This window comes from Maniola jurtina, chromosome Z, assembly GCF_905333055.1.
Source record: "Maniola jurtina chromosome Z, ilManJurt1.1, whole genome shotgun sequence".
NCBI lineage: Eukaryota > Metazoa > Arthropoda > Insecta > Lepidoptera > Nymphalidae > Maniola > Maniola jurtina.
The window spans coordinates 8,627,509-8,649,222 of NC_060058.1; the positions used below are offsets into that span (position 1 = coordinate 8,627,509).

A 21,714-nucleotide genomic window follows, 5' to 3' on the forward strand; every position below is an offset into this window, starting at 1 on the left:
GTTAGCAAACAAAATTAAAGGCTTACCTATTCGTAAAAAAAAAGATAGGATGGTAATACTTACTTGATATGAATCTATTTGCAAGAGACCCTTAGAATATTATAAATTATCCTTATGATACATTAACGGCTGCAATAAGGCACGGTACATTTTTATCGCGACCCCATATTATTTTCTTATAATATGATCTTCCAAAAAAAAAACTTTTTTTAATATTTTTTGTGGTAAAAAAAAATTGTCTCACAATTATAAAATAAAATGCAGCCATACAAGCTCAAAATTTCTATACATTTACTGAGGCACTACTCATTTTCGGATAATATCTAACAAAAAATAACAAATACGACCAACACCAATAAAAATATTATATATTATAACATTATAAACCTAGACCAGAAGCAAATCAAAATGTAAAATAAAACTTAAAAGAACAGATTGTTTCCTAATGACTACTAGAAAACCCCTTTTCAAGGAATGCGTCGAATCACACTATAATATTATAAAGGCGAAAGTTTGTATGTGTGTGTGTGTGTGTGTATGTTTGTTACTCCTTCACGCAAATACTACTGGACGGATTTGGCTGAAATTTGGAATGGAGATAGATAATATCCAGGATTAGCACATAGGCTACTTTTTATCCCGGAAAATCAAAAAGTTTCCAAGGGATTTCAAAAAACCTAAATCCACGCGGACGAAGTCGCGGGCATCATCTAGTTACAAATAATTATTACAGTTGTATTCAATTTAGCTCTAGCACTTATGTGCACATTAATATTTACTTAGTTTTAAACAAAATTATTAAATGCTAACTAATAATAACACTAAAAATAATATATCTGAATTTACACTTTTGGAATGTCCTAATGTCTTTAAGTTTAACAAAACAATATGAAAATTATTTTCTCACATAATTAGATAATAATAATAATTAACAATGTCAATACCATCTAATAATTAAGGGCGAAGCGACCGGCCTGCCCGCGAAATTCAAATTTAATTTGGTTTTTCGCAATTTGTAAACTAATACGACAACGTAGGCTTATGTCATTCTGATTCCGACAGTGGCAGTATCATCCTCACAGGTTTATATAAAAATCTTTACTTGAAAAGGTCCAGTTTAAGAAATTAATTAAAGTATCGACTATTCTCACAAATTAGTCGATACTTTAATTAATTTCCGGTCTCATGCCCCTTAAATTAAATATACCTACTAATAAGTACAACGTAACATTTAGTATGAAATGAAAAACAATCTTGCAAAATCTTATGCGGTAATTTTATTATGTCATTATTATACTTATATATTGCACATTAACATAACTAAAGTATATTGAAAAAAGAAACCTAGAGTTTTTGATAAAATAAAAATAAGCTATAAATAAGAAATTTTAACTGTTAAACTGATAAAGTAGTATATATTTATCTTTGCTAAGCGTAAAGCAATTTATTTTGCTGCAAATATACTCCATTTTTAACACCCGATGCAAAAAAAGAGCTGTTATGTGAACGCTTTATCGTCTATCGTAGCGCACATTCAAAAGGGCCAATAAATATGCGGTGTTTTACTCGAAGGCGTATTTATTGAAAATCGGTTCAGCCGTTTGATAATTATCAGTCTTTTCTCTCAACCGGTGTAGGCATATATATCTCAATCATATGATTGATGTGTTAGTTTCGCTTGTCCAATCTGCACTGCACTGCAATAATATGGTAACCTCGACCTTCTAATGCAAGCAAGTCAGCCTACGGAGTACCTAACTCCTCGACAATTTCCAGCAGAGCGCATGGGCTCATTGATTTGGTATCGATGACTAGTTGGCTTACGGCCGAAATTTATAATTAATCTACACGTAGTCTGTCGATAAGTTACTTAAGCTCTGGTTTCCTCCAACAGCGGTGCCGTTTTTAAACGGACGCAATATGATGACCGCAAAAAGACGGCCGTAAACATGTGGAATCTTCGATACTGCATTGACCGTATTATTACGGTGAACAGACCACAAAGTACGTGTCAATGGTTGAAAATGGACGAACTTGATTTAGAGTTACTCGTATATTTGGAAGATGAACAATCATCAGAAGACGAAAATAGTCTAGTCTTTGTTTTACATTATATAGCACATCATGAACCCGCACAAAATCAATTAAAATTTCATCATCCTCGCTGGTCCAGTTGATGAAACTCATTTTGAACAATAAATATTTTAAAATGGCACGCAAATTAATATTACGCTTGAAAATACCTCTATGAAAAAAACGTTGACAGACACTTTGGCACCGACAAGACGGCCGTCATGCAAATGGCGGCACCGCTTTTTGACGTTACGGTGTCAATTACCGTTATCTAAGAAACCGCGCAGTATTGTTTACATAGAGAACGTTCTAGTGACGTCATTCACCGCTGTATTACGGCCGCTACATGATGGCACCGCTTTTGGAGGAAACCAGAGCTTAAGGGACATAGTTAATTGTCAAAAAAGACCTTACAATTTTTGACAAGTAACAATGTTGCTAAGTAATCCACCGACAGGTTACAGATAGGGTTAAAAAATAATTTCGGCCCTTAATCAGACGGTTACCAAGGTCTGATTATGGAGCAAGTTTCTCAAACGTGGACCCGTACATTTCTCACATCGGGGCTGATTTAAGTTATTAAATTAAATTTGACTCTATTGACAATTTTTCAGTGAAAGCTGATATTTTAGCAATTTATTTTTTATTACCTATATTATGCGTACTTATTTTTCTTACCTTCGGATTAGGATCATTTACAGCCGAAATGAATAAATAATCGATCTATCTGTCGATAAATTACGTCCAAAATATACGTTATCAATTCTATCTGTAATCTGTCGGTAAGTTATTTAGCAACAATATTATTTTTTTGTGCCAAAAATTGTACCAAATAAAGTAACTTATCGACAGATTGCAGATAGATTGTTAATTTTAGCCGTTGCCGTTGTTGTTAACATATTGTATACTATACAATCACCATACAATTTCAGACAAAATAATAAGAACATTAACCTATCAACAGATAGGATATGTTATTAATTCTAGCTATCAATCTTATATGAATTTTAGATTGGTACGCACAATACCTGTCATCACAATAGTAAATTTACAACATTAGTAATCAGTAAAAAATAAATAACAAATATAATTTAACCTAAGTTATTATGCGTAGTAAATTATGCTTTGTGGGTGCTAAATACAGCCACTAAGCAATCGCGAAAGATATAAATGCTTTTCAAACGTACCCCTTACTTCCACGATTATTATCGTCATCCTAATCATGGTATACAAGAATAAATTCTAAATACTTAACTACTAAATACTTCGTGATTGTCACTCTTGCTGCAAAACAGTATTTTAGCCAGCTAAGCAAAGAGATCACGTAACAACAAGTACGGTGCTCGGAGCTATATGTTTACACTTTATCTTCCATCCCTCCGTTGCAACACTTCAAATAGGACAACATTAGAATCGAAATCACTGTCTTCGCTAGCAGCGTTCTGCCATTTGTGCCCATCTAACAGTGGCTCGTGGTGTTCTTCCTACAAAGACAAAAATTATAAAGTTATTAGATAGCAAAACGTGGGATAAACCGCTAAAAGTTGTATTTAAAGAATCTCGCCAAAAAACAGAATTTAACCCATACAAATGTTATAAAGCAATAATAGCCTAGTGGTTAAGAGGTTAAGGTTAAGACGTCGGTCGCCGTCGGGGGGTACGAGATTAAATCCCGGGCACGCATCTCTAACTTTTCAGAGTTATGTGCGTTTTAAGCAATTAAATATTATCTTCTTTAACGGTGAAGAAAAACCGGCCAAGTGCCAGTCAGATTCGCACACTGAGGGTTCCGTACTCGGGTATTTTTTCCAACATTTTGCACGATAAATTAAAAACTTTTATGCATAAAAATAAATAAAAATCTGTTTTAGAATGTACAGGTAAAGCCCTTTCATATGATACCCCACTTGGTATAGTTATCTTAATTTGAAAATTGAAATGCATTTTAATTTTTTTTTAATGATGTAACCACAAATTCGCGGTTTTCAGATGTATTCCTATACTTGTGCTATAAGACCTACCTACCTGCCAAATTTGATGATTATAGGGCAACGGGAAGTACCCTATAGGTTTCTTGATAGACACGACGGACGGACGGATGGACGAACGGACGGACAGACAGCTGACGGATGGACAGACAGACAAATAACAAAGTGATCCTATAAGGGTTCCGTTTTTTCTTTTGAGGTACGGAACCCTAAAAAACCGTGAGGACACGTGCGTGCCTGAGAGTTCTACATAATTTATTTTCTCAAAGGTGTGTGAAGCCTGTCAATCCGCACTTGGCTAGCGTGAATACGTCATTCGTGCATTATAACCTTTGTCATTCGAAGAGTGCTCTGTAGAGGATTGGCCAATGGATGATCATGATTTATTTGTGCAATCATTGAAAATTCAGATTTTTGTGTTAATCATCGTCAACTGATAGACGTTCATAGATCAATTCTTTAAATTATTTGTGTATAAACTAAGACATTCTTATTTGAATAGACTTTAGGATAGCATACCTTAGACTTTGGTAAGCGTGGTCTGGTCATATGTTCCTCAAAATCGATTGCATGCACTGTACCGGCGACAGACTTTATGAAGAGAACCTTATGGATTATGTGGCCAATGATACCCAACAAACACAAAGCCAGGCCCAGTACATTGATGGGGCTAAGTTGATCGCCGCTAACCTCCACAGCCAAGACTAGAATACACATTTCCTGAAAATTGAAAAAAAAAAAATTAGTTGTATAACCCCCTGTTAATATTTAGAAAGCTTTGGTGCGACTCGCCAGTTGCCCTAACACCACCGTATCTGATTGTAGCTTCCCAAATTGTAATTTGAATTGTACTGAATCATATATTTATTAGTGTTCACTCTCTTTGATTTCTTCCTGGTAGAGAACACGGCACTATATAGCACCTAGTACGGTTGGCAAACTTGACGTCTATTGGACACACTACCACCCGTACAAGAGCCTCCATTTTACCTAGTCGCATCAGTCAAGTCAGCAACGCGGCTAATGGCGGAAATTAATCGTAATAATATAAATAATCAGTCTATCCACCTATCGACAGATGTATATGTACTATCGACAGATTACAGATGGTGGCTGTCAAGCAAAATAAAAAAAAAGAAATATTCACCTTAAATATACCAGCAATGGACAACGTAAGACTCGACGTATAAGTAACGACTAGGAACTCGCTTATCTCCATGGCGAAAGCTATCGTCGCCCCGACAGACACCTTCAACACGGTCGGCATCAACTCCTCTTGTGGAAGTGTCAGTATATAATCAATACACTTGAATCCTGAAAAGTATCCAAACATTATGAACATCTTGCCTTACTATCGCCTAATATTTCAACATACATAAATATGAGGAATAACAAGTGGATAAGACTACTCTTGCTATTGGTTACTACTATTCATTTATCTACATTATGTACACTAATATTATAAAGGAGAAAGTTTGTATGTGTGTGTGTGTGTGTGTGTATGTTTGTTACTCCTTCACGCAAAAACTACTGGACGGATCAGGCTGAAATTTAGAATGAACTAGCTGACGCCCGCGACTTCGTCCGCGTGGATTTAGGTTTTTCGAAATCCCGTGGGAACTCTTTGGTTTTCCGGGATAAAAAGTAGCCTATGTGCTAATCCAGGATATTATCTATCTCCGTTCCGAATTTCAGCCAAATCCGTTCAGTAGTTTTTGCGTGAAGGAGTAACAAACATACACACACACACACACACACACACACACACACACACACACACACATACAAACTTTCGTTTTTATAATATTAGTGTGATATAGATTATACCCTGGATTAGTAGCACATAGGCTACTTTTTATCCCGGAAAATCAAAGAGTTCCCACGGGAATTTTAAAAAACCTACATCCACGCGAATGAAGTCGCGGGTATCAGCTAGTTCTTCCATATAATATACAAGGCAGACGTACTGTCCACGCTTTATTTCATAACCCTCAAATTACATATTTAACTAAAAGCAATAGATTCTAACCTTCAAACATTATCGTGAAAGGAAGTAACGAAAGGAACATCCAAGGTTGTACATGGAAGACCATATCCACTGGGTTATGGAGGCCTAATTTCGATTTCTGCATCAGCAGTTGGGCGAATGTCCATCGAAGTCCCGCAGCAAAAGACGCGAGCAGAAGGAAATCGAAGCCGAGTAGATTGAACTGTGTCGCTTTGTATGTGAACATGATCAGCCCAGCTGCTATCATGAGGACGATTCCCACTAACGACCACGACTGAAACATACAAACCACTCTCATATTTGTTTACTCCTAACCTTATCCTTCTAACCTTATCATCGCATTAATGTTTTAGATTTGCTATTGCCATGTGTTCGTAATCACAATTTGGGAGAAAAACTAAGTTTACTTTTGTATGAATTTGGTATTTTCTATTCTAATTTTTGGAAAACCTTTGAGTAATTCGGTAATGAAAGTGTATATTGTTACTGATTCTCTCAAATTGTTATTAAGTATAGTTTTAGATTTAATCATAGTTTGATGTTAATCTAATATGTAACGATGGGGCTGGTATACCTTTTAAAATATTAGATTTTAAAAAAAAACAAGCACATCAGACAAGACGTTTGATGGCGTGGCATGAAATGGAGTGCAAAATTAAATAGGTATGTACCTATTACTCAAACTCAAAATTCTCTCAGGTTTTATTATACTTTTCATGGTCAGATAGATTTGTAAGATGATATAGTGGCGATAATTAATCACGTTAACTTAATACTGAAGCTACAAGGGTTCCAAATGCGCCCAGGTTTGAGAAGAGCCTACAACAAACTCAGCCAATATTGAATGTAAGTGACAACATCACCCAGGGCGAAATACTAGTTTCTACTAATATAACAATTGGGTTTAAATTAATTATTATCAATTAAACAAACATTATATTGTAGTGATTCACTTTTATATCAATTAGATTCATTTTTTATCAATCAGAAGTATATATATGCCTAGTGTAATAATATATCAGTGAATTTCACATGGAAAATACTAAAAGCCAACTAACTGCACAAAGTTAGGAATATTTGACTTTGATTGCATAAGTTTGCAGATATATTATAATTTTTTATAGCATAGGGACAGAATTTATGAGCAGGTACTGAAAGATAAAATATATTTACGCTTGAGACTACAAGCTGCATAATCTATGTATGTCAATAATAAGAAGGTACATGCTCCTACAAACTTGATCAAAAATGAATGATTTGAAAATCTAGCATGATTTAGGATACTAGCCTAAAAATCTATTGCAATGTTTAATTGGTTACAAGCAAAGAAAACGGAAAAAATAAATTTAGTACCTTTTTTTCGAGTCCCAAAAGGATAGCAAATCCAAGAATGAAAATGATGGTAGTAGATTTGGTCATAGTATAAAGAGATATGGTCACAAGTTCTAGGCCCCAGTTGGAGAATCCCACATCTATACCGCTAGCGAGACCAGTAGGTCCAACAGATCTCAGACATGTCATAAATGGCAGCATCAATTGGGGTGTTCCAGTTATTATATACAGGACCAATCGTACAAGAACTGAGAGTATCCATTTCACAACCAAGTGGTACATTACCACAGTCAACGGGTAGTGGAAGTCCTAAAATAAACTCAAATATAGAATCTTTATTATTTATTTACTAATAATAAATTTGCTACATAATTATTATATTACTTGCTGTTGCCGTCCGCGGCCCTCAGGAACTGTCTTTTCCCGTGGATTTTCAAAAAAATCTTTCACAATATAAACATTGTTCTAACAATTACATCAAAAAAAGGATTATTCAATTTGGCCCAGTCCTACTCAAGTTATGGCATGACCAAGGGAAATAGAGATTCATTTTTGTATAAAATATTTTTTTTTTTTAAAGAATATTAGCCATATTAAATGACTAATATTCCCCTTTCCTCTCCAACTAAGCGTCAGGCTTGTGCTAGGCGTAGGTACGACAATAGTGCAATGGGCGGGGTTTGAACCGTCGACCTTTCGTTTTTCAGTCCACTCCTTAACCGGTTGAGCTATTGAGGCTATGTCTAATCTAATTTAAGTTGTGGGCATCATCCTGTACTTAATAAAATGATTATCCATACTCCGTCATCTTATAGTTACATCTACAATGACTGGTGATACTCACAATATATGTCACTACTTTCATGATGTGAGCACTGTCAGCTTATTCATAAAAATCATGACTGAAGAATCATACAAAAACATAGTATGGATTGAGACTAAATCTGTTAATTACTCGAAAAGTAAGATGCAACCTAGGAATGCCGCCCGCATCCTTCCAACTTTCATTCAGCTTCTATTTACCATTACAATATGTGCATGAAAATCAAGAATGAATAGCAAAGCACACTCTGCTATAGCTTGCTTCATCATTTATTTGCTTGTGATTCCAGATCACACTTAGATACCCTAGAAGGGGAAGCACTCTGGAATAATACTAAAATATTTGTAGGTACTTACCTTTAAAAGCCATCTTTGATAGAAAGTGAGCCCAATAGACAAGGAGAAATATAACAGTATTAGGCCTAAAGAAAGGAGTCCTTTCTGTAAACATATATCTGACCATTTTCCTTTTGGTTTGCTGGTAAACACATCTTCTTCGGCATCATTCTTTAGCGACAGCTGTTCATATTTTGCGCCTGGCATTATGAACGCAAGGCGTTTGATTTTTCTCCCAACAATCACCTACGTGCATAGCAACTTGTAAAATGGAGCTAATATTTGTACTAAAATTAAAATTTACTTCTTCTTTTTTAAATTAAATCAAGATATATTTATTTCACGTCAGTATGGTTATGTACTCTGGGTACTGTGTGAGTATGGTACAAAGAGTAAATAACAGAAAAACACATATAAATAACAATAATTTTTACTCTTTGCCCCTTGTCAAAATCAGTCAAAATAAGGTCGTAATAGTCTGTGGGTAGAAAGAACTAGCATGAATATTTACTAGAGCCCAGAGCCATAAAGCCCTAAGTTTAGTAAAAAATATTGTAATTTACTAAAAAGTGAAGCCTTATATATATATTTAGTAGCCTTATATTATAGAACAGTAGATACTCGGAAAATTGGCATATTTTTACCGACCAATCTCATATGCTCAAGCTACTCGACATTGGCGAATTGCTTTGTGTTGGGCTGACATAACAAAAAGCCACTAATTAATTAGAGAAAAGAAGAAGTTTAGACAAAAATTATGGTTAAAAAAGATGGCCAAATGAATCTTTCCAACAACAAAGAAAACAAGCCAAGAGCAACAAAACCAATAGAAAAAGAAACATGATCTTTATGGCTTAGAACCCAGAGCCACAAAAAACCTGAAGAAAAAAACATGAATCTTTAACGCTTAGAACCCAGAGCCACAAAAAACCTGAAGAAAAAACATGAATCTTTAAGGTCTAGAACCCAGAGCCGTAATGCAAATAAAAAATATTTATGGTCTAGAATCCGAAGCCGTAAGCATGTAGAAAAAAAACGAGATGAATTTCATGTGAATTTATGGTGTGGTAGCTGGCGGGCGTGCTCTGCCTTTTTGGAGTGTTTTTTTTTTGTTAAAACTGACTGGAAAACGCTCTAAGGGGGTATCGGCCAGCGCCGGCACAGACGGGGTCTATACTTGTATAGTTTGTAATAACTTGTTACAAGTAACTACAAACTTGACATTGGCTAATCTTTGTAAAGCCAGACGAGAGAAAAAAAAGGGGCATGAGACGGGCCTGTCCGCGAAATTCAAATTTAATTTGGTTTTCCTACTAATTTGTGAGAATAGTCGATACTAGAATTCATTTCTTAAACTGGACCCTTTCAAGTAAAGATTTTTATATAAACCTGTGAGGATGATACTGCCATTGTCGGAATTAAAGTGCCATAAGCCTACGTTGTCGTATTAGTTTACAAATTGCGAAAAACCTAATTAAATTTGAATTTCGGGAGCAGGCCCGTCGCTTCCACCTTAATTTACAAATTACGAAAAACCAAATTAAATTCGAATTCTGCGGGCACACCCGTGTCATGCACCTCATGGCAAAACCAAAGGCAACTCTGATTTTCCAGGACAAAGTGATATGCATCTCCCGGATGCAACACTAAAAAATAAAATTCGTATCAAGAGTAATAATTTATTTTCAATTGACCAGACACAGTTCTGTATTTAGGTGAGTTTACTCTTAGATTAAAGTTAAATAAATCAGATATTTAAAAAATATAAACCATCAAGCAAAAAGTATTGACTGTTGACTAAGGTTGATAATGTCTTCCAAGGAACTGTTGTGGGTCATGGAGCTTCCTGGTTGCCTGGTACACGTCGCGTTCTTTATCAGGATATTTTGTTGGCAAATGTGGAGAGTGAAGGTTCACTTTTGCAGCGTATCTGGAAACAACAGAAAAATAGATTGAGCATTATAATTTGTTCTAAAGCCAACAAATATAGTAATTGTATTAAACTAGATAGTCCTCTTTGGAGGCGCTGGGGGGGTGCGCGCACATAGGCGCCAGGAGGCTCCCTCGGGCTTTTTAGTTATAGTTTTAGTTATAGAATTAGTTGTTAAGCTAGAAATAAGTACCTACTAACATAGTATAAGTGATTTGTCATACTAACACAATTATGGGTCTAATGGCCTGAAATAAAAGTTTATTTATTTATAATATTATCACTGAAACAGACATTAACAAGTGCCATCAACTTATCGATATGTTCAGGTGGACAAAATTGGTAGTAGAGTCGTATCAGCCGCTATTTCAAAATTCACTCAGACAAAGTCGCGGGTAATATCAACTACTATTGCTATTATTGAATCTTCACTATGTTAAAAGTATTTTAAATCCGTTTACTTGTTGTTTAAAAAAAATAGCAATCCCAAACTGCCCATTAGCGACGCTGTCACAGTTAAGTTGGTGGCACTGTACACTGGAAGTGTACCATAAAAAGCGACAGTTATTTTTTGTGATGATTTGAAGCACCCCACGTCTTTCTGTCATGATCTTCCATCTATATTCACAAACATTATCAAACTCCAAGAGAGACAAGAGAAAGATTTTTGGTGTAGAAATGTAATATGTAATGTCCTTACCGTATTCCAGCGATATCGATTTCATAATGGCCATTAAGAACATATTCATTAGTAACTTGCTGGGGTACGCCATCCTTATCCAAATTTTGTACGAAGCCAAGGCAAACCTATTAAAAAAATCGTCGCTTTTAATTCAGCAAAGCATAGTATTCATATCAGGGCTCCCACAGGTTCAATTTACTAATGAAGAAAATGAGATGTGTATTGAGATTTTCATAAAAAAAATCCTGTAGATTTTCCAAATAAATCTTTCATATAAACCTTGTCCTGATATAATATAATTATAGACTTTCTTATCAGACCTTGAATATATTGTAGACCAGATAATGTGTAGTGTAACTAGCAACAGTGAAAGGAAAAAAAATCACAAAAATTGCATCCAACTAATTATTCTTGTTTTTAGTTTACGGTAAGATGATCTCTTAAAGGCATGACTACGGTACCCTACCTTATACGGTTTCAGACACAACCGGTTTTTTCTTTTTCATTTCCCAAAATGAGGAAAATCTTTGCTTGATGCCAAATGTTGTCTGAAGGTCTACAAACTAAGAATTCTCTTAAGATGTTCTCCTCTCCATTTTTCAGATACCAGTAATTGAATCTCTATACCCTAGCTTCCAGTCTCTGTGTTTCAATCATAGACCTACCTGTTTTTTGAAGGTGAATCCGTAGCTTGTGGTGGTGGTTTGGCCGCAGTAGTTACCGTCCCTGTATATGGGCTCTCCACCCCAGGACCACAGATCTAACTCGTGGTCGTGGTCAGTGAGCAACAGCTGGACGTACTGTCTCCGGATGCCTTCTTCGCGTTGACGGAGCAGAGCGTCACGTCCGATGAACGGGATGTCTTTCTGTAGTTTAAGAGTTGTTTCACTAACGCGCTCCTCATACAAACGTACTTTGGTTCTCATCGTATTCATTCTATTATTCTTATAATCAAACTAGATGAATTTTTGTAGACACGTTCTAGAAACTAATATCTTAGCTTTCTGTGGTTTTCGAGATTCCGTCAATAATCTCTACTTAAAACGTACTTTTAAAGTTACATGGATTGATAGATTTGTATGTAAACTTAAATTTTTGAGCCTGTGTAACTTTGAAACTAAATATCTTCGGAAATCTGGCTAACACAACCAGAACATAATCTATAAAGTTTGTCTAGTTTTTTTATAAAATGAAAAACAATTTAGTAACAAATTCATCAGGTGACCTGCCTGCTCGTTTGCTCGCTATTTTTATTTACAAAAAAAAAAGTAAGTGTGAATAGATAGAGATGCAGATGGTGGTGCACGCCTGTCTAAAAGGTATTTAGACAGGCGAGCCCCATCGTCTTTGTTCTATTTGGTGTGATTGCAGTAAAACACAAGCCTAAATATATATGTAGTGAAAAACCAGTTGAATGCAAGCCTGACTCGCTAATAGATATATGTGAAAATTTCAACTCTCTCCTCTTATGTTTCATGACATACAGACACAAACAGACAGACGGACGGACGGACAGCTGAGGATTTCCTCCGGGTACAAAAGCAACAAATAGAAATCGAAGATCACTTACGTCAAATTTGACACGCCAAGTACGTCCACATTCGAGTGGCGTCGTCATAGTGTCGAGGTCCTGGCCCCAGAAAGCGAAGAATTTCTCGACCCTCAACGATCGTGTAGCATAGTACCCCACATGGTTTATGCCGTATCTCTCTCCAACAGTCATCAGACGATTATATACGTGTAGTGCAAACTGAAATAATAGAAATATTACAGTTTTGGTTGTTCATAGTATAAAATTAAAAAGCTCTCGTACGAATGAAGCTTGTTTTTAATCAGATTTTTTTTAAATTTAATTTAATGATGATATTATACTTTGTTTAGTTTTTAAAGGTGGATGCACACTTAAGCACGCACATGAACCGTGCACACAACGCGTATCGTACGCCTGTGGACGCGTCACTGTCTCTGTGCGCACGTACATGTCACACTCCTAAAAGTTCACGAACACGTGCACGCCGTCATTTGTACAACACGCATGCGAACTGCTAGCAAACCGCTCGTAAAAACGTTTACATTTTTATTATGATTCGCGTTGTGTGCACGGTTCTTGCGCGTACGCAGATGTGGATCGGCATTAACATAAGTTACCCATACCTCATTAGGAATATACAACACGTAGCCCAATTCACCTGTGTGGGTGAGATTCATAGCACGAATTCCGTTAGCCAAGCCTACATCCAGCTCTTTGAACGTGAAGAAGGGGAAGTTGGACGGAGAGAGATCAGTGTCAGTTAATTCTGATAGAAGGCTTCTCGTGAACGGTCCCAGGATACAAATAGCGGTGTACATAGATGTGACATCGGACATCGTCACGGATCCGTTCCGTGGAAGGTGTCGCTTTAGCCAGACTTTACACCGAGTCTGTTGTATCGTGGGCGCTATCATCATATAACTGGAAAATATTCAACTGCTTAAAACATATCATTACAAATAACAACTACGTCTGTTGAATTGGGTATTTTCCTACTTTTGAATTTGATAAATATTATTACTTTATTATAAACTAGGATAAAAATAATGACGTACGCTGAAAAAAATATTAAAATCCAACAAAGATTTACAAAGTTACAGGCATTTTAATTTTGGAGTGGGAGGGTCTTCTATCTCTTTCTCGCAAAACGAAAATTTGTATGAAACCGCAGGAAGCTACTATGGCATTAGCACGGAGTGACGTCAAAATGCTATTATCGCTATCTCAGTCTAGTCTGAAATATTGAAATGCTTATAACTTTTTTGTTATTTGATCGATTTAATTAGTTTTTTCAGTTTACGTCATTATTTTTATCCTAGTTTATAATTGTGAACGCTATGATCATGCAACTGGAAAATATTTAACTGCTTAAAACATATCTTTCAAGTAAGGTACACTTACTGATTTTCTGATATTCTGGCAAGGCTGCAGTCGTTTTCATAGCCACCCCGCTCGTTTTGCATTCCAGTGTGAATAATACTGTCAATAGGTACATCGACGTTATTCGAACATAAATACTGTAGCAGATCGACCACCTCGTTTCCTTGTGACTGTTGAAATGTGTGGAATGGTCAAATAGTTACATAAATGTAAAGACTTTCTATAACCAATCAAAGCGCGCTTTAACCTAGATTTTTTCAATGCTTTTTACTAAGTATTACTAAGTAAGTTACTTTATTACTTATGTATGTTACTTTATTACTTAAGTAAGTTACTTTATTACTTATTAAGTAAGTATCGCTAAGTGCAAACGTATCTTTTATCATCTTTATACCGGAGATCTCTTTCTCACACAGTTTTAGGTGAAATAGCAAACAGATTACCCATGTGCGCCGCCAATTTCAGTCGAGCGAACTACGAGTATGTTCCCTTAATATGTCGAATTTCATATTTTTTATATCATGTCATAATTTTCCTAAAATTCATGTGTTCTATCTTTTCCTTCACCTAATGGCATATATTGACATGTGTCAATGCGACAAGAAAACGGGGTATCACCCTTCGTATTTCCAGTAGTGAAAAATATTTCGCGATAGCGCTATTGATGAGCTTCTAATTTAGATTATTATTTTTAACAAAGAAATTAAATTACCTGTATATCAATTTTGGTAAATGAAGAGTAGTCGGCAAGACCGACGGCTTCTCTACACGACCAATATTCCCTTTGCACGGTTTCAAACCAACTTGGTTTTCCAAAGGTTTTAGTATGAGCTATTTTAAACGGCTGAGGTGTATCTGGTGCTGTGCTTTTTTCTGTAAATATTTTGTCCAGTTTAATAAATCAGTTTCTATTAAGGTTTACTGTATACTTTTAAGTAAATTTTTTTGCTCAGTTACGATTTTTTAAACATAACAGAAAACTTCGGAAAATCCTGTATAAGAATAAGATCATCTTACCCACTGCCTCAAACCAAGTCGGTCTTTCATAACCCATAACCTGGCCAAATACAGCTCCTTTATCTCGCAAAGTAGGGTAGATTGGTGATAAACGGAGATTGCGACCCGTCTCAAACTCATAGAATGGGTAGGGTAGTCCGTAGTGAACACCTGCCAAAGATAAAATCCAAACTAATACTATAAATACCAAAATGTGTCCGTCTATTAGCTTTTCAGCATCCCGAGGATGGACATAGGCTAGCTTTTGTATCGAAAAATCATTGAGTTGCCATGGAGTTTTAAAGATTTAGTTTTTCCACAGAGGCTACTTTTATCTCAGAAAATCTAAGTTCCCGTAGGTTTGTAAAAAACCTAAACTAACTTGTGGAAGCGCACAAACCTGGAAGGAGTACTTTCTTTACTGATAGGGAAACTAGCTTGTCTGGCCTTTGCATTCCATTGGACCTAACTTCTTAGTCTGGACTAGTAAGAGAGAATTCTTGAATTTGTTGTTTAAAATAATATATTGATTTATCTATTGACTTGGTTGGGAATTATACACGGGACTATACTATAAACAGAATGCCATAGCGTACAGTGGACCACCACCTTGGATTTTGCCATCTGCACCATGGCGGTACTATATGTATTTTGCAGTAGGGTGACCATACGTAAAAATATCAGGACAAAAAAACTTTTGGTAGGTATCTTAAAGTCAAGAGTGAATATGCATCTTCTATAGGTAAGCACGCTGTATCTTAGGCTGCATCATCACTTGCCAGCAGCTGCAGGTTTGATTGTAGCCAAGCGCTAGTCTAAACTAGTCTAGTTTCCTAAACCTGAAATCGCATACATCATCTAGTATTATATGAATTTATATTCAGCTAAGCTACAACACTAGAGCATTTAATTTATTATATTGTCCTTATCCATGTAAGAAGTGCTTAAGCACAAAAGTATTGTTTGGCGTTCTGTTGGTGTTGACTCCTGATTCTTGTGAAGCTCCAAACAGACAGATAACTTGCACCTAGCCCAATTAAATAAGAGTATGCAAATAGTTCCTACCGGGTACTTCCTTCATTCGGTCCCTCAGGAATCGCTTGTTGTTATGCAAGCCCAGAAAGCGGTTGATATCCAGCTCATACATGTCGTACTTCGTGTAACCGTCCACAATCTCGTCGACAGTAGCCTCCGCTACACCGCCGGCAGCTGATATCCCGACCGTTTTCATGCCGCATGTGACATGGTAGTTGAACATCTTTACCATAACATAAATACATTTAAGTGGGAACTGGAATACTGAATAAGAATGCCCTTAATTATGGGCACAATCAAAAAATCCACACAGACAAAGTGATATGTTTCAAACAATATAAAAATAAACTAAATATACCTTTTTAAAGAGATTGTATTACTAAAGTATGTGTATGTCTACCTATTATCATGCATTCTTATTGCATAATATCTATTAACAATATACATAAAGAGAAAATTAAAAAAATCGGTTCAGTTTTTGAGATAATCGCTAGATTGCATACATACATACATACATACAACACACAACCTCCTTTTATGAATTCGGTTAAAAAGGAAAGTCGACTTTATTTTTGATATTTTTTAACAATAAAATAATTAGTTACACAATTTTTTTTTCCTCTATTAAATATTAATCTTCGGGCAGTTTCTTCGTGTTTGAAGAAGAATGTTTCCTCAAAACGTTCGATTTAACGAATTTAGCCATGCTGCCGTCCCAGCATAATTAATCGCTACATTCGACAAATCCAACGTTCCGAAGGAACATATTGAATATTCTTCTTTTGCGTTCTTACAAAAATCTTCTTTTTTCTGAAAATCATTACGTTTTTATTTTTTCACAAAATAGAGAGGTAACAGAAGATTCGCCTAATACAACGCGCGATAGTCTAATAGATAGATATAATAATATGTAATAATATAATATTCTGTTACCTCTATTTTGTGTTTCTTCTATCAAACAATTTTACTCAAGCAAAACTATTAGCATAATTATTCTTGAAAACCAATTGTAATTTCAGATATGTACTACCTCAAAATATCTACTCAATAAAATTTTAATACTGATACTGACTGACTACGCAGAGCAGGTCTCACCATCATTATCACCCATCGCCGGCTCACTGCTACATCAGAATGAGACGGGTTTGACCAAGTGCTAAATGGCATATGTCTTCAAACACCTTTGAGAACATGATGGAGAATTTTTAGGCATGCCAGTGTCCTCATGATGTTTTACTTTACTGTTAAAGCCAGTGACATTTAACTGCTTAAAATGCACATAACTCCGAAAAGCAAGAGGCATAGAACGCGATAGGTCGAGATCCCGCTCTAAGCACTAGGCTGTCACCGAAGATGTTGCAGATGGGATCACATCAGGCACGCGGCTAGGACTTATACAAATTTACCTCAGGCGCCTCACCAACAATCCATTTACAATCAGGTGAAAATGCTTCAAGCCCATTGCATAGTTTGTGCAGAACCGCTTGGTTAAGGCTCGGGACTCGTTTAAGTAGTTCTTGTAGCAAAACATGAAAGTGATCCCAGTCTTCTGGTAAACAACGTTGTGCTGCATTCATGACTAAAAAAATAAAACTATATTAAAAATTCGCTTAGTAGTTATTTTACAATAATTGATTATACTGATAAAATTGTAAGATTTCTGATTTGTATGTTCTCGGTGCACGCGAAAATACTAAGTATAAATAGAATTTTGCAGTGTGTTAAAGCAAATGATATTACATTGATCGAAACGCGCATAACTCTGAAAAGTCAGAAGTGCATGCCCGGTCTCATATCCCCGACCTCTCGAATAGAATACCAACGACTTAGCCACTAAGCTATCACCACATAAAGTATTTATTTACACTTAAATACTACGCCAATATCATTTAAATTTGTCCAATAAAACTCAAACTAAAGCTTAACTTAAAAATGAGCATACTCAAAAAGTTACTTTAAAGAATCCAAAAACATGTCTCTATGTACTTACTCTCTTCTTCATAGACAGGTTTGGCGATCGGCTCAAAGCCACCTGCTAAAATACAACCATCTCTTTCACGTAAGTAAATGTAACCATCAGGATCCCGAACAACTGAAAAGGAAGCATACACTTTGCCACTGTCTTGTGAAAATTTACATTGTATGTTTCAGGACCTAGCACCAATAGACAGCTAATTAATATTACCAGACACTCTTCCACTATAAGCTGAAATTGCTGACCTCTATTAATACAAGCAATACTGCGATTGCCAACCCGTTTTGAAGCAACTTGATTTTCGCCATTTTGGCTGATAGCAGCAGTCAGCGTCACGTGAGCGAGCTCAGAACTAAGGGTGAGATCTATAATCTGAGCAAAGTCAAAGTTCGCTCTATAGATCTCACCAGTGATAAATTTACGCTTAGTTGGAGAGGAAATGGCAATATTAGTCATGATTAATATGGGTAATATTCTTTAAAAAAAAAACTTAAAAAAAACACATCTGTCAACATGAATAATTGAAAATTTTAATTCCTGATACGCTCAGTAGGGTGCATCAATGCAGCACATAAAATATCTGTCATTTTGTATGCACAGTGCACACATCTTCCAGCGTAACTGTCCATTTCAGTGGCTAAAATACAACGAGAGTACTACACATTTAGCCAAAAACAAGGATTACGTTAATTATAATGTGATAGTCACAATTTTGGTGCTTAGGCCTCTCATTTCAATAAACACATTATTTTACCTGGAGTCATAGGATCCAAGTTATCTATTCGTTTGGTGTGCAGATAATAATGTTCACAAGGTAATAATGGCACTTTAATTTGAGGTTTGGAAAGCTGGCCAATCTAGAAAATAAAGAAAAGTATCATATCAAGGGTTGGTTAAAAATATTTTCCACTAATTAATACAGCTTATAAGCCAATGATATGTAAAACTATGTACTTTTATGCAATAAAAATCTTTTTAATGTATTTTCTAGTACATTAAAATGCTAACTAGTAAGTGTCAAAATATCCATAAGTTAGAAATTTGGTACAGGGTTAGCTTATATCTCGGGAACAGACATAGGCTACTTTTTATCCCGGAAAATCAAAGAGTTCCCAGGGGATTCCCAAAAACCCATTCACTTAACGATTTGTATGAAATTTGGTACCGAGGTAGCTTGCGTTTCTGTAATTCACATAGGCAACTTTTTATCTTGGAAAATCAAAGAGTTCCTACAGGATCTTAGAAAATCTAAATCCATGTGGACGAATTCGCAGGCATCTTCTAGTTTTGACATAAATTACAACTCACCTGTCTTGCCCAAAATCCAGCACAATTAACAAAATATTGACACTCAATTGTGCCACTAGTTGTGTCCACACCTGATACTTTTCCTTCCTTTGAATGTACTGCAGTTATGGCACACTCTTCCATCACACCGACTCCTAAAAATATGACCTTTATCTGCATATCTTAACTCTGCATCTATTGCAAAGATCTACAGAGTGTACTTTGACTTTACTTAGATTTAAGATACAGTTAAAGGTTAACTCAGTCTAGTTTTAATTAAGTCTTGAGTCTGAGCAAAATGCACTCTAAAAATCTCAACCTATATCAACTCTTATTACAACACTTACTTTTACTAACTATTACTTATACAAAAGTATCATTACTTAATAAGTCCATACAGCTAGTTTTTATCTGTTTGAGCTAATCTCAGAAACTACTGTATGGATTTTCATATCATCAATGGATGACCAATTTTTTTATAAAAAGATGTTATAATTTATGAAGGTTTAAGTGATATTTTATAATCATAATTTCTATAATTTTACAATTATAAAGGATAGTTTATAAAGGCTGACTTTTGTACTTACCATTTTCTACAGCTTCTCTCATTAATGATATACAAAACAGATGCGGATCTCCTACTCCATCTCCTGGTATCCACAATCCACCAAGGATATCATCAACATTGAGCATCGGCCAAATTTCTTGGCATTTTTTTGGGCTTACGAGTTCACAGTCGATACCCCAGGAACTGTCTGATATAAAAATTAATATTAATAATGATTTGATGTCATTACATGAATAAGTGTGTAGAACTTCTTTAGAAATAATAGACGCAATATATTTATTGCTCATTTGCTCACTAATTGTAGTAAACATAACTTTATGATAAAGCAGTTTGAACCAAAATGAATAAAAATAAAAATTGACACTAAGTGAGTGAGAGATTCTTAAAAATATATGTTCACATGTCTAATTCATCCACCACTCAATAAAGTTTGTATCAATTTAAATAATAATTAATACCTCAAATCAAAGAATAACTCTAAAAATGGTTACCAACTGTTCTTTCATAAGTAATAAGGCAACATTACATGGACATATTGTAATGTTCAATAATTTACAGCTATCAATGTAAAATTTGAGTATATATGTATATATAGGGTTTTTGGTTATTAGTATATAATGACGGCACCTACCCATGCTACTTTGATCTGATAAATACAATGCTAAAGTAATAAACAAAGTTATAAACTGACACAGGTAATCAATCTAACATAGTGTGCAATTCGCAGCCAAAATAAAAGTTTACATACACTGATTGACTTTTCATCCGTCTGTACACAGTCATTCTATCTCTAGTTCTTGCCAAAAGAAGTGAACCACATTGTTTCCATCCAGTAGGCTTCCCTCTAGATTCCAAGTCTTTGAGAAGTCTGATTGACGACTGTGCAATACGCACTTGGGCAAGAGATGGTTTGAAAGCACCAACTAAACCTGAAGAATACCAGCGGCTACCGGCTCCAACCCTAATAGAAATACCAATTACAATATTAGTTCAAAATGAAGAATAAATGATAATAAACAAGATAGGTATTTGTATTCTTCTGTACAAATTTTAAATAGTAAACCCAAATAAACAAATTATCCATTTATTTATAAACCAAAGACTTCTGCTTAAGATGAAAACTACTTGTGAATTGTATGTCCTGCTATGCATGCAGGAGAAGCAAGAAGTACATCCATTGATTGCACCTTCAAAATCAATAAAAAGGTAATCATGACCACACAGACACATGTCAAACGGTATGGCGGTACTGGCTATATTATGTTATATAATGTGGAAGAAGAGTTTTGTGGACTTTCACTGCAATTTCTACTTACTTTTCTTTTTCTATTACTACAGTTTGATCTCCCCAACCACGTCTGGCAAGGTGGTAGGCGACAGCAGCTCCCATCACTCCACCGCCACATATTACTACCTTGGCTTTAGGAGGCAATGATGATAAACAACCACTGAGTTTCTCCTCCAGATCAAGAGAATCGACGCTTGATAGAGACCGATTACCTACTGCTATGCACTTAATTGCACTGTATCCTTGGACGCCATGTCTAACTCTTCTTGCAAACATAGTGGGCTACTGCGCACATACGCAATTGCACTGCAAAGCTATAATATTATATCAATAAGCTGTATGTAATATCTAAAAATAATAAGTGCAACATTTATTCTGACATCCACTTGACAACCACCATGACCACAGAACAGCTGACAACAGTTGACAACTGACACTGACACTTAACACTAGTAAAACACAGACTCTAATCTAATGATAGAA

At 35.6% G+C, this 21,714-nt stretch overlaps 2 protein-coding genes across 3 annotated transcripts; both read right to left on the reverse strand.

Moving 5' to 3' along the window:
• Nucleotides 1-1,144: 1,144 nt before the first annotated feature.
• LOC123880183 (solute carrier family 35 member C2) lies at nucleotides 1,145-8,932 on the reverse strand. Its single transcript, XM_045928161.1, has 6 exons — nucleotides 8,581-8,932; nucleotides 7,423-7,710; nucleotides 6,091-6,343; nucleotides 5,209-5,375; nucleotides 4,581-4,781; nucleotides 1,145-3,557 (listed from the first exon to the last, which is right to left on the reverse strand). Exons 1-6 carry the CDS (start codon nucleotides 8,764-8,766, stop codon nucleotides 3,438-3,440), a joined length of 1,215 nt encoding a protein of 404 aa, XP_045784117.1. The 5' UTR covers nucleotides 8,767-8,932; the 3' UTR covers nucleotides 1,145-3,437.
• Nucleotides 8,933-10,224: 1,292 nt separating this feature from the next.
• On the reverse strand, nucleotides 10,225-21,632 carry LOC123880161 (pyruvate dehydrogenase phosphatase regulatory subunit, mitochondrial). Of its 2 annotated transcripts, XM_045928123.1 has the most exons (16): nucleotides 21,260-21,632; nucleotides 20,692-20,904; nucleotides 19,963-20,126; nucleotides 19,397-19,530; nucleotides 18,843-18,945; nucleotides 18,104-18,205; nucleotides 17,520-17,692; nucleotides 16,144-16,336; nucleotides 15,100-15,249; nucleotides 14,795-14,955; nucleotides 14,104-14,252; nucleotides 13,326-13,623; nucleotides 12,742-12,921; nucleotides 11,837-12,037; nucleotides 11,190-11,296; nucleotides 10,225-10,489 (listed from the first exon to the last, which is right to left on the reverse strand). In XM_045928123.1, exons 1-16 carry the CDS (start codon nucleotides 21,505-21,507, stop codon nucleotides 10,357-10,359), a joined length of 2,709 nt encoding a protein of 902 aa, XP_045784079.1. In that variant the 5' UTR covers nucleotides 21,508-21,632; the 3' UTR covers nucleotides 10,225-10,356. The 2 variants fall into 2 exon arrangements, with proteins under 2 accessions (XP_045784079.1, XP_045784080.1); XM_045928124.1 differs by lacking the exon at nucleotides 21,260-21,632 and having other exon boundaries at nucleotides 19,963-20,130; nucleotides 20,692-20,822.
• Nucleotides 21,633-21,714: the final 82 nt, after the last annotated feature.

Bases quoted from the DNA above. Each gene is read 5' to 3' on its own strand.
- LOC123880183 (XM_045928161.1), bottom strand. From the start codon at position 8,766: ATGCCAGGCGCAAAATATGAACAGCTGTCGCTAAAGAATGATGCCGAA. The intron at 6,344-7,422 runs GTACTAAATTTA...TGTATGTTTCAG, and splicing joins TTTTGGGACTCGAAAAAAAG to TCGTGGTCGTTAGTGGGAAT. The intron at 4,782-5,208 runs GTGAATATTTCT...TTCAATTTTCAG, and splicing joins CCATTGCTGGTATATTTAAG to GAAATGTGTATTCTAGTCTT.
- LOC123880161 (XM_045928123.1), bottom strand. From the start codon at position 21,507: ATGTTTGCAAGAAGAGTTAGACATGGCGTCCAAGGATACAGTGCAATT. The intron at 14,253-14,794 runs GTAATTTAATTT...ACATTTCAACAG, and splicing joins TTACCAAAATTGATATACAG to TCACAAGGAAACGAGGTGGT. The intron at 12,038-12,741 runs GTAAGTGATCTT...CTTAAACTACAG, and splicing joins CTTGGCGTGTCAAATTTGAC to AAAGACATCCCGTTCATCGG.